Source organism: Falco punctatus (assembly GCF_963210335.1).
Source record: "Falco punctatus genome assembly, chromosome: 8".
Lineage (NCBI taxonomy): Eukaryota > Metazoa > Chordata > Aves > Falconiformes > Falconidae > Falco > Falco punctatus.
In genome coordinates this window covers 43352251-43364634 of record NC_137588.1, presented here as the reverse complement: position 1 = coordinate 43364634, position 12384 = coordinate 43352251, and the positions used below count along the sequence as shown (strand labels likewise).

At 36.6% G+C, this 12384-nt stretch overlaps 1 protein-coding gene across 3 annotated transcripts in view; it reads left to right on the top strand.

The window, feature by feature from the left end:
- Positions 1-12384, top strand: part of CCDC148 (coiled-coil domain containing 148) — a 78880-nt gene that overhangs the window by 25815 nt on the left and 40681 nt on the right. For all 3 annotated transcript variants that reach the window (XM_080398682.1, XM_080398681.1, XM_080398680.1), the window contains 6 exons: positions 2635-2738; positions 3381-3463; positions 3625-3788; positions 4050-4145; positions 4236-4417; positions 12050-12188. In XM_080398682.1, the coding sequence (XP_080254808.1) occupies positions 2635-2738; positions 3381-3463; positions 3625-3788; positions 4050-4145; positions 4236-4417; positions 12050-12188 (768 nt within the window). The remainder of the gene's footprint in view (positions 1-2634; positions 2739-3380; positions 3464-3624; positions 3789-4049; positions 4146-4235; positions 4418-12049; positions 12189-12384) is intronic.

The following is a 12384-nucleotide window of genomic DNA, read 5'->3' as shown; positions in this document are numbered from 1 at the left end:
GAAGAGTATAGAAACTGCAAAATGCAGTGACTGAAGTTTTCTTGTGTAGATGACTAAGGGACCTGATCAGATGATGTCTTTGACATGTATAAAACATTTAGTTCTTTGAACAGAAGTTATTAGATTAAATACATTGGTTAGCAACATAATATAATTTTCTTTTTGTTCTGATGCTGTTTCTTAAATCTTAGTAAATGGAATATGTACAGTACCAACAAGCATAAGTTACTTACAGACTACTGTCCAGAAGGCCTTGCAACAGCAAAGGGGGTTGCTCGTGCACCCCCTGTCTTTGTATTTAAAATAGAAAACGGTGACAGTGAATGAGAGAAAAAACATATATACTTTATAGTATTGCTTCCTTTAATGCATGTAAGTATAATATATCAAAAACTCTGGCAGAATTCATAGATTTGCAGTACAAAATTACTGAACTCATTCAAGCTTTAAACTAATTTTTCGTCATCTATCTTTTGATATTTCACATTTTCAATGTTTTCCAACTGAGTAGGTAGTAAAATATATATGCTGAAAGCTCCACAAAGAATAGAATGTGTTCCCACCTACCACTTTTTTGTTGCCGATTCAGGCTATCCAAATTTTGAAGTACTGCATTACTCCTCCCTTGAGGTAGAACCAAAACAGCAAATGATAACCAGTTGTTGACCATTTAAGAAAGAAAAATACAGCATATACGGAAACAAAGCTAATATTGCAGCAGTCATACATAAATGTCATTGCTGTTGCTATAAAATAATTTCAAGAGCATATTAAACTTCATGTACAGATCTACTTCAACTTTTGTTTCACTTCAGTTTTAGAATTGATTTAAAGATGTATGTATTTTCAGATTACTTTAAATACAGTATTCTGTTTGCTGAAGTCTGGGTTTAAGCACCTAATGGTAATCATGAAGAAGCTATAAATAACTTAAAACATGAAAATACGTAAGCAATAAAAATAAGGAGACATGATCTTTGCTGCAAAAGCATTGTAACGTACTGATTGAAAGCATAAAACAGGTGTTTTCAAACTCTCTTATAGTACAGCCACATATGCAGCTTCCTATAAACACCTTTTTTCTCATTCACAGTGACATAATCTCTGCACAGCATCTATTGCAACTTCTTACCCAAATAATACTGCTGAAAGCAGGTTTGTTGCCGAAGTGCCGTGGGTTAACCACATTCTAGTTGTGGTTCTTCCTTATGTGACTATCTAGAAACCAGATATATTAAACTCAGATTCATTTGAGAGATGTTTCGTGTTTCAAAATTTTAGGTATTTTGTTTTAAAGTAAGATTTTAGCTTTATTGGTGGGTGAATGAGAGGCTGTGATTCAAGAAGTGGGATTCTTGCTTACCTGTGCGTGAGTGCAGCAAAGAAAAGTTCTACAACTTTCCTCTCTGAGAATGGACTGGTATCGCTGCCCAGCTGGGGGATGGATCCATAGGGGTTTGCGCTCTGTGGTTTTATGCAGGGGAACGCAGAGTGGGTGATGTGTGGTTTTGTCCAGCTTTCACTAGACAAGAATGTTAACTAAGCATTTTAAGCAGAGCAGATTACTTCCACCTGAGGCGAGTAGGAAACCAGCATTTTTGACTCAGAGCATCGTTTCTTTCCTGAACTAGATGTGGAGCGAGATCTTTATCATTTTTCCCTGTTATGAGCTAGGACAAGAGTTTCCAAATTTTTTTTTTATTGTCTTGCTACCATCCTGCAGTAGAATAATGTATCTGCATGAAGGGAGAAAAAAAAAGAAGAGGGATGTGAACTGTGGGAGCCTCTGGAATCAGAAGGGGTTTTGCAGCTATAAAAATTTGGCTGGGGCAGGGATGAGGTCAGGTGTTGTGAAGGAAGATGGTGGCAAGGCAGCAAAAAGAGAAGGAGTGGGAAAGGAGCCAATTCTAAACTGAAATGCTGCTTTGTCCAGAGTATCCACTGAGAGGCCAGGAGACAGTCATGGTGGCAGGAGGATGAGAGATAACTGACTTGCCTGTCTCAGGGGCTTCTGACAGCCACAGATGACTTCTGATCCTTTTTCCTTCATTGCTGGTTGGCCAGAGTCATCTGGCTACCACTTCATCAGCCTTTCCCTGATGGATTTTCCTCTAGTTCAAGCAGTAATTCATCTACCTTCTATTTTACCTGAAGTTGGAAGCAATGTTTTTATGAAGCTCTCGGACAGTTTCAGAGCATCTTTAATTGGATAAATTTTGAAAAAGCTATCTTTTTTAGTAATCGGTTTTTGAAATTCTTCTTCTTGAAAGACAGAGTTTCACTCTTTTATATTCCTACCTGTAAGAAAGTGTATTTTTCTTTCTCCTACTCATCTTCCCCCTTTCACCTCCTGTGAAATAGGAATGGGAAAGAACAGGAGGAAAAAAAGGAAGGAAGAAAATGAACTGCATTTTTTTCACTTTCTCCTCTAATTTAATTGTGATTTGAAACAGAATAGTTTTTTTTCCCCATGAAAATTGGTTACATTTGAACCTGTTCTTTAGAAAAACACAGTTTTGAAAAAAGGTTCACCATTCTGTAATTTAAAAGTTTCTAGATGAGGGCATTTGATGAGGCTATTAAACAGATTCAAAATATTGTATTGATACAAAAAGCTGTATTTTTTTCCTGCAGATTAAAAAAATTGAGCAAGTTTCAAAAATTAACAAAGAGCAAATGCTACTGAAACAGCATCGGCAAGTATGGTGGCAAGAGCATAAAAGGCTGAGTGAGAACAGGTAAGAGCTGAGGAATCTTAATTAGTCATTGTTAAAGAAACACTTCAGTAGACAGAGATTCTGGTGTGGCACACTTGATTCAAGTGACATTAAGAGGAAAATATTAAAATACCTGAACCGAAGATAATTTTTTGTGCAGGGCATGAAACCTTGTGATCTACATTGAAAGGGAACATTTACATGACAAGACATAAAGGGTGGTGAGAAGAATGGAGTTGATGCCTGTTCTGTATGTACGTCTGCATGATGATCTAAACATAGCTGTTTAGTTGACCTACCAACATCTCAAAAGCATTTATTTGTAAGAGTATCAGAAGTATTCAGATGCTTTTTCATTCCTTCAGAGTCTGTCTCTAGATGTGCATATTGAGTTCACGCTTATAACTGGGAACATTAATAGTGTTCTTGTCTATTAGCTTGTGTATTGTATGTACAGCAGGTCAGTGATATCACCTTTAATCTTAATGAGCTCAGAGGTTGGCTTCCATACTGCCTTCGTGTTCAAGTCTGCACTTCATAACTTCCCAGGCAAAAAAATCCCCCTTTTTACTTAGTTATTAGAGTATTTGAGGCTTATCATTCTTGAAAACTTAATGAATAAGAAATTAAAGCTTCTGTAAAACTCATATTCATACCTTTCAGGCAAAAAGCAGAAGCAGAAATGAAGACTTTTCTTGATGAGGAAAGCCATAAGCACAACTTTTTTTTGGATATGAGGGACTTGGGTGAGAATTTTGTATTCATTTCTTGATTATGTATTGTAGTCAAAATTATCTTAATTATTTGAGTTTTTAAATCTGTGGCCTGACAGATTTAGGTTTAGAAAGCACAGTGCTGTGTAATATTTTGTGTGTTTGAGAAAGCTTTGTGTTTCATTTGGATGTAGAACATAAATTATCGAAGGAGCGGGATACATACCAAAGAGATACTGTAGTTCCTGTCTGGCAACTAAAAGAGCATTTGAAATTCAGGCTGTCTGAAGTGCAGCGTTACCTCTCAGAAGGATCTTGTCTGAAATCTAAGATCGATCCGGTTGAGGTGTTACAGCAGGTTGGTATTTTAACTTTATTTTTACAATTTATTATCACCGTATTTTTAGCGTTTTCATGTATTTTTATGTAATACTTTGAGGCGATAACTCACATTCAGAGTATCCAGTAATCTCTGTACTTGCTGTAGTGTAAATCTGCTTCACTAAAATCTGTAAAAGCATAGCAGTATAGAACTGGAAATCAGGGTTTTTGTTTCTGAATAAGAGCTTTCATACTGTAAAAAAATAAAGTAGTAACAGTAACATATTTCATGAAATAGATCGAATATGTGAAGAAGCAACAGAAGGCAATTTTGGAATTCCTTATCCTTGAAAGTCTGGCTTTGGAAAAAGAGCTTGAAGACTATATAACAAAAGTAAGCTTTTCTTATATGTTTAATTGGTAATTTTGCAGAGAGAAAATATAATGCAGAGTACTCTGCTCAGTAGCGTTTTTTTCATCACAGGTATTAGTGCATTCTTTTGAAGAGGAAGAAGGACTTTTCCTTGAAGTTCCTTCAGCACTACTGTCTCTGGAATGCCCCTATCCTGATTTGAAGGCCTTAGTTATTAATGAATACCGAAAGCTTGCAAGTGGGTACTGGTCTAAGCTTCAAGAGATTGATCAACAGTTAAAAGTTTTATATAGGTAATGACATCTGTTTCTGGATTTTGTTTGTTGGATACAAAATAAGTAACTGTAATGCATTTTGTAATCCTGCAGTTGCCTTTACCATTAGCGTTGGTTATATTTGATGTGGAACAGAGGATAGTTGAAGAGGATAGTTGACATATTGCCCAGCTCTCTGGGGTTAAATAGTTGGTAACTGTTTACACAGCTGAGAGAACTGAGGCAGTCCTTTAAAAGCTCTCATCTGAAATAGTAAGCAAAATGTTTTGTGGATCAAAGAACAACAGTCTGGTGTGCATCAAATGTCCTCTTCACATGCTTTTGTATGAATAGAAATGATTCTTTCTGGTGGTAATTACACTATCAAATTTATGTCAGAGTACAGTCTTTGAGAGAGATCTAGAATGTATTTGCCTGTAAAGCAGATAAATAGGTCCCATCTTTTCACAGATTTTAGATTACTGCAGTAAATTCTCATCACAAAGAAATTTTAAAAATGTATGTCTTTCTGATTCGGAGTAAAGGAAAGGAAAGTTTTCTTTCTAAAATGAAAGAAAAACTAAATGAAAAAGTTTACAGAAAGAACATAAATATTCAGAGCGATCTAGAAATGTTACGTACCTATATATAAATAATATTAATCTTAGCTTTTCTGCGGAGGCTAACTTGAGTCCAGGAGATACTGAGTTGCAGGTACTGGACCAGCCTTGACTTCTTTTTGCCATCTGCTGATATTCCTCTGGCTTAGAATGGCATCAGGTTTTAAGAAGACTGGGAATAGGAAGGTCAATGAAATTTTTTGAAGCCTGGGTGGAAGAAACCGGGGAGAGCAGGAAAGTTCCTAAGTTTCTGTGGTAAAACAATCACATGCTGCTGCTAAATCTCCCTCTTTTTCTATATACACCTACAGTGCACCTATAGTACAATACTTAAATTTTCTGCCATTGCTGCTGAAATAGTTTGGGGGTGCTTAAACCAGTTTAAGATGTTGGATCCCATAGAAAGTAACGATATAATCTACTTATCTTTTTTGTAAATTGTACAGATACTCTGTAGGTGGTTCTTCTGTTAACTCAAACCTGTATATTATTACTGTAATGTCCTAGCTATTATAATGTGATACTAATTAAAAATTGTTCTCCTCTTACCCATATTTATAGCATTTATTAAGCAGCAAGTGGCAAATTTACAGTAGTTCCTTTGCTGTTGTCTCTGATATTTTGTTACAGTTGCTGTTATGGAAGAAGTTTTAACAACCTCTATGAGAAAATCTGTGACAAATACTGAATCATTATGTATGTACATAGTCCTAGTGGTTTTGATTAAAACAGTATTAAAGTTTATGGTCAACACAATTTTGGTGAAAATTTACACTTTTAAATTCTTGATCCACACAGCATGTGTGCTTCTGAATAATAGACAAACATCTATATAGGCAACAGAATCTGTGGAAACAGCTAAAAATGTAGCATGATATTTTCATTGACCATATGCTAGGTTTGAATTTAGGTCCTGACCTAGCTAATTTTGTACTGATAGTTAAGTAACATCAAGACTTAAGGATAAAATACCGTATTTGTAAGGGAAATAAATCGTTTGTAGTCACGAAAACTTAGGCAGTGGTACTTTGAAGGAATTAAGTTATGAAATGTAAATGGGGAAAAAGAAATGGATGTAGCTGGAAGAAATGCTGGTGGTAGTGGCAGTGATAGCAATCTGCTGGTGGAATATCAGGGTAGGTTGTGTAGGACAATTTACCCAATTTGGATCAGTGGATGCCAGTATTGTTAGCTGGGAATGTATGAAATCATAAATAAACCATCAGCAATTATCTTGGGTATTTTGTTTAAAGCCAAATTGTGGGGTTTTTTGTTTTTTGCCTTCTGGTCTCCAAATCTTTAATCTATTGCTCTTTTATGTTTCTGTGATTTCATCCACAACAGTGTTAAAAATGTATTTTCAATGAAAAAAAAGCAAGACTTTGCTCTTGTAGCATTGCCTACTTCCGAGATCTGGGTTTTGTAAGAGACATAACACTCTTTGTCACTTCTTACATATATATGGCTAATTTACATTAAAATATTGTATGAATTTGCAGAGATACAGCCTTGTGATTTAAGTATTCTGTAATTCATCAAGATAACTTTGATCCAACTAACAGAGATAATACTGTCAAAAATTGAGTGACAGGCTTTTGCCCTTGGTATGTATCTACTGTACTGATTAATACAGCCTTAGTGAAGCCTTTGCAATTATTGTCATTGCTCTATACCCAAAGATACCAGTACATTTTTTTCTCATTTTTGTAATTTGAGAAGTTGTTCAGTAGAACAATATGATTATATGATAACTTAGTCACTTCATCTGAGCATTACTTCTCTGTTGATACTCATCTCTCATCATATGCGTGAATGTACACTAAAGAAACCCTAAGATAATCCTAGTCTTCTGGTGTTAACACATCTCATTGTTTAACTGTTTAGACTGTCAGGAATAAAAAAATTTGGAAAATGTGCATAGGTTTTCCAAAGAAGAAAAATGAGAATAAGGTAATATTCTGGTATGATATATTCTTTATGTGCTTTTCAGTCCTACTAGAATGCTCATTACAGTGTTACTGCTTTTAGAAACTGGAGCACTAATATAGGATTATAATGTTTTATAATCTAAATTCACTTTTTTTACTGCTGCTAAAACACAAATTTCTGTCTTGTCCCACAGATTGTGGACTTGGAACTGATGTGTTTATTGTAGCTGGTAATTCTCTAAGCACTGTTATATTTTGCCACAATTTCCAAGCATGTCTGAATTATTTAAATAATTGAAGGATGAATGGAGTATTGCGTATTCAGCAGTGTAGCCTCTGCAGCATCCTTTCAAATGAATGGGGTATTAGGACCAAGTCAAGTAAATTTAGTTCTTCTTTTCAGGCCTATTACCAGGATGTTTCTGGTACAACAATCCGCAATGACATAATTAATAGTCAGGTGAACATCTCACTTGATGATGTTGTTGCATTCTGTGTATCTGCAGATTCAACAAGACCGCAGTGCAGCGAGGATACATTGCTATTGCAAAGAATATGTGGGGATTATAGGGTGGAGAGGGTAGCTTCCCTTCCGAGTTGTTTATATTCTTCACAAAGTGTAAAGCCACAGATTAATGCTGGGTAAATCTGTTTCAAAGGAAGCAGCTGCCTCAGGGTTGTTGAATGTAAGACAATTGGTGTCTCAGTTCTGAAACAAAATAAAGATTGTACTGTTTTCTAGCAGGATGATACATACAAGTAAAGCAAGCACTACATTTAAAATTTGGGTCATGTATTCAGCCTTGTAAAAGTTTGTCAGTATCTTCACACTGGAGAAGCCTGGTATTAGCTTAAATATTAATGTAAAACGTGTTGGCACTTTTCAGACTTGTTTTAGATGAGATCTTCCTTTCTGGAATTTTACAAAAGTTTAAGTGAGTTGACATCTTGAATTCATCAGGCAGGATATTTTGAAATTCTCCATGCATTTAATAGTTACAAATACGCTGGGCTTGGATCATGCAGACTTTTTTTTTTTTTTTTTTTTGGGGGGGGGTCTTTGTCTATGAACAGCTGACAAAATCTCAGCACAGCTGACACATTTTGGCAGAGCTCACAAACCAAGGCATTGGCAGTTTGTCCCTACTTAAAATAAACTACTTGTAGCTGTAGCTGATAGCTCCCCAGAGTATCTTTCACAAACCTTAACTTCTTCATTTTATTCCTGAGTAGAGATGCACTGTTAGCTGGCTGTCAGAGGAATATGCAAGTCAGAGGGAACCTTGGGAGATAGGTGAGATGCAGGAGGCAGAAACTGATGCAGCAACTGGTGCATCTGTCCTTGTGTGCTGAGAGGCAGAGGAGATCCCCAGACTGGCCTTCAGACCACAGAATCTGTGGGTTTCCTTGCTCTCAAGTTCATGGTGTAATGGTTCCTGACCAAGATGTCTTACCTCTGCCTTACTCTTCTGGTAGACCGAAGACCCATATTTGTTCACAAACCTGTATGGTCAGAAATACCTAAGGTAGATTTTGCAAAAGAAAATCTCAGCTCTTAAAAACTGTCTTGTTACTGTCACTGAAATAATGTATTCAAATGGCACCGTACTAAGGTGTATTAGGACTCGCAGAAGAGGATTACTGATTTCTTTCAGAAATTACATGAGGTAGTTTAAAATCCAGCAGTCAGAAACTAGTAAACACTCTTAGGATGGCTGGTACTCCCTCTGAGTAAAGGCTAGCAGGGGTTTATGGTTGTTCTTCTAATAAAAAAATATTGGGGCTGGAAAGACAAGAATGCTAGGTGTTATCTGAAGAAAAAAATCTTTTTTTGTACTTGCTTAGTTCAGCATCGGTAGGAGCAGTAGCAGTGAAGAATATTTAAATCATAGCGAAAAATAATTTTGTCCATTAAAGCTATTCTTCAGAAAGCCTATAGCTCAATATCAAATTATAACACAGAGATTCTAAAATTAATAGATGAACTGATTTCATAGAAAAGCTCCCTCTAGAGAAAAGGGAGGAGTTTAAAACATTAATTTCTGAGGATCAATTGCAAGAATTTCTTCTTAGATGCAGTAAATGCTGCAGAAGTAGCACATCTTAACAGTACCAACTCTGTGTCAAAGCTCAGGGACTCTTGTCTTTGGAGAACTGTGTCTGCTGTTCAAGACCTGAAGCTTGAAGGTTAGAAGATACTACTGCAACTGTGCCCTCCTTGAAGGATTCCTTAGCCCAGTTTCACTTTCTGGGGCGATGTTTCCTCTTTAGACTTAGCATGCGAAAAAACCCTCAGCTCAGACATCTATATTCATTGTCTGTCATGGGAAATTTAAGCAATCACCTATAAAGAAACACTTGGATTGCTATTCTGCTTTTGCTAAAGTAATTTCACTTTTTATGTTGTCTCCGACATTTGCTTGATAGCTGTCAGTTGCTGCAAATAAACTTTTTGCAGGAGCTAGATCTTGTCTCTGCCATGTTTCAAAGCCACCTCCATTTCTTTTCATGATGGCTGGATTTAATAGCAAACAGCTGGGTCCTAGAAATAGTTTGTCAGGTATTTTATACAGTTTATAAGAAGATAAAGGAAAATAGGTGAGAAGTATGAATATCTCTGTCATCTAAGCTTGTAGAGGGAAAGCTGCCTCCTTCAAGTTTATTAATTTTAGCCTACTGATGAGTCTCCAAGTCAGGATTATTACTATAGTGTTCCTAGTTCTAAATCTGTATCTGCACAAGTGGTGGGGAGCTTTTCCATATGAGCTTGCACTGCTGTGCTGTAATACATCCCCACACAGTGAGTGTTTGAAGTCTTGTGCAATTGGGAAGTCAAAATGTGCGAAAGGTAAGGTAAGGTATGGCATACTGGTACTCTGTATACCCCGCTCACCGCTGCTGGGAGCGCTCACGGCAAGCTGCCTGGCTGGTGTTCTTTTCATGAGAAGTTAGGTTGTTGCTGGTTTTTATTGGCTACATTTTGTGAATTATTCCAGAGCTGTCAATAAATGCAGACTGTGCACCCTTCCCTCACATGTAAAAGCAAAGACTGAAGTGTCAGTGTCCACTCTTTGTCCTGTCATGTCATTCTGCTACCTCTGGACAACTTAGTCTTTTTTAAAGTTAATTAATATAAAGTTAATAAAAGTTACTTTCATTTTGCTCCACTGATAAACAGATAAGCTACTCAAAAAGGCACTACCACAGAGGGCCAGCTGAAAGTTAGTGGTTAGTATTTTCTTGCAAAACACCCTCTCATGACTGGGATCTCTGTATATGATACAAACGTTATTACTGCAGAGCTGTCTTTTGATGTGTTTGTGGCACTAATGGCCATGACAATGTTACTGAGTTTATTGAAGGAGGTAGGATGTGATTTCTCCTTACCTGGCCATCTTCACTGTGATGCTGTCTGCATAAAAGACAAGAGTAACTTTCAACATTTATTCAAAGAAAAGCAAAATACAGAAAAAATGTACACACAGAGTGCGAGAAACAAGGCATTTGTTACTAGGCAAGAGTAATTACAATGTTTCCTCCTATTTGGTGATCATCAAGTTCCCACCATTCTGATCCTGGAATAATGATTCTGCACTGAAAACATTATCGTAAATGAAGGATCATTTTTGTTTCATGCAAGTCAGAAGATGAAGAATTGAAGTGGGGAGGAAAGAACCTCTGATCACTAGCTGTCTCCAGAAAGATGGGTGAAGGTTAATTCCCTCTTAAGACCACAAGGGTAAAGATAAAGCCCAGTAGTCTCCCTGAAGAAAAGTATAAAATAAATGCCTTTAGGTAGGTGAAGATAAGTGAATCTCTGTCCACATTTGTGCCAGAAGTGCCAGTAGAGAGGAGAAAAAGGTGCAGTGCTTGTCATCGAGAGATCGGGTTCCCTTGCCTGACAGGGTATGACTTTGAAAACGGTTTGTTGAAACGGGACGTTGTGTCTTTGCATTCTTGTGATCGATCTGTAGGTGAAGCTTTCCATTTCTTAAAATCACAGTTCTAGGGTCATCTTCTTGTTCCTTGCTTTGGTGTCCCAAAATTTTGTACAACAGTGGCAATACACTGTGGTTTTACTGTACAATGTTTTTTAAAGAGAAGTTGTGTTAAACTGGATTAGATAATTTTTTTTTAATACTTCTTTGCTCTTCTCTTTTAGAAATAATGATAGGTCATATAAAATTTAGTTTAATATTAATTACATATAAGCATCTCACAAAAAATCTCCTTTTTTAAGTACCTGGTATTTCTGTCTGCCTAAGGATAAAGTTCTAATACCTTACTGAATGCAGTGCTATTAAATACCAAGGCACCGCTGCTGGCTCAGAAGTCTGAGAGCTGTGAGTTTGTGGGGGGTAGAGTCGTATGACTGCCACCTTTTAATTTTCCCTAGGCTTTCAGTCACTTTTGAAAAGAGATCAATGGGATAGAAAGACCTTTTGGTCTGACTCGGTGTTGCTGCTCATACGTTAATGCTGACAATGAAAGCCTGACGTTAATCCCTTCAAGGCCAAGAGTTCAGATTGAGGGTAAAATCTGATCTACTAAATCCAAACCTGTGGTACTGTTTTAGTTCGGTGTTTCTTGCAGCTCCAGTTTTCTGAAATACATGAATGCATACTGATTACTACACCTTCTATTTTAAAAAATTCTGAATCGTAATGCCTTGCTGATGAGTTTATGGCTGTCAGAAGTTTGTTTTTAAACTAGCTCCTCATTTAGCTGCATACAGGTGTTATCACTTCATTTTGATCATTTATTTAGTGCTTGGTGGTAGAGACTGATCATCTTTTTCACATTGCATTTTCTGCATGGTGTGACTATTCATTAGTGTAATGCATTTAAGAAACACAGTATCATTACGCAATAAAAAGCCAGGTTAGAAAAGGAGCAATTTGCTTGAATGATGGCACAATAAATGTTCACATTAGAAAAGCAATATAGTTTTGCTTTGTTTGATTGTAGTAAATTAAATTTCTCGGCTCTGGTCCAACATCCAGTTTGGAGGTTCAGGATTGCGAGCCCACTGAAAGGTTAGGCCTTTAAAAATAAACTAGAACCAAACACCTCCTTTTCAAATGTTCGGTTATGCTAGGGCTGATTGTTTTGTGTTTCTGTAGGAACACTGAATGGACAGAAGAAGTTCAGTGGGTTTTTGAGACTGTTATCAATCAGTATCCAGGCAATCTCCAGAAGAGGAGGACTTTGTACCTGGATGTGCTGCAGAGATACCTTCCTCACAAATCCAGGCATGATCTGGTCAGTGTTGTTTTAAATGTTAGATCAATTATATAAATTCTTACATTAATCAAGTTTGTATTAAAGAACATTTATCAAAGTTTTTTATTTTAAAATGTCTTAATTATGAATTTTATTCTGCGCAGTGAAGAAGGGATGTCCTGGTTTTCAAAATCAGTGAACTTGAAAACCTATGATTTCTTCAAAATAAACACTG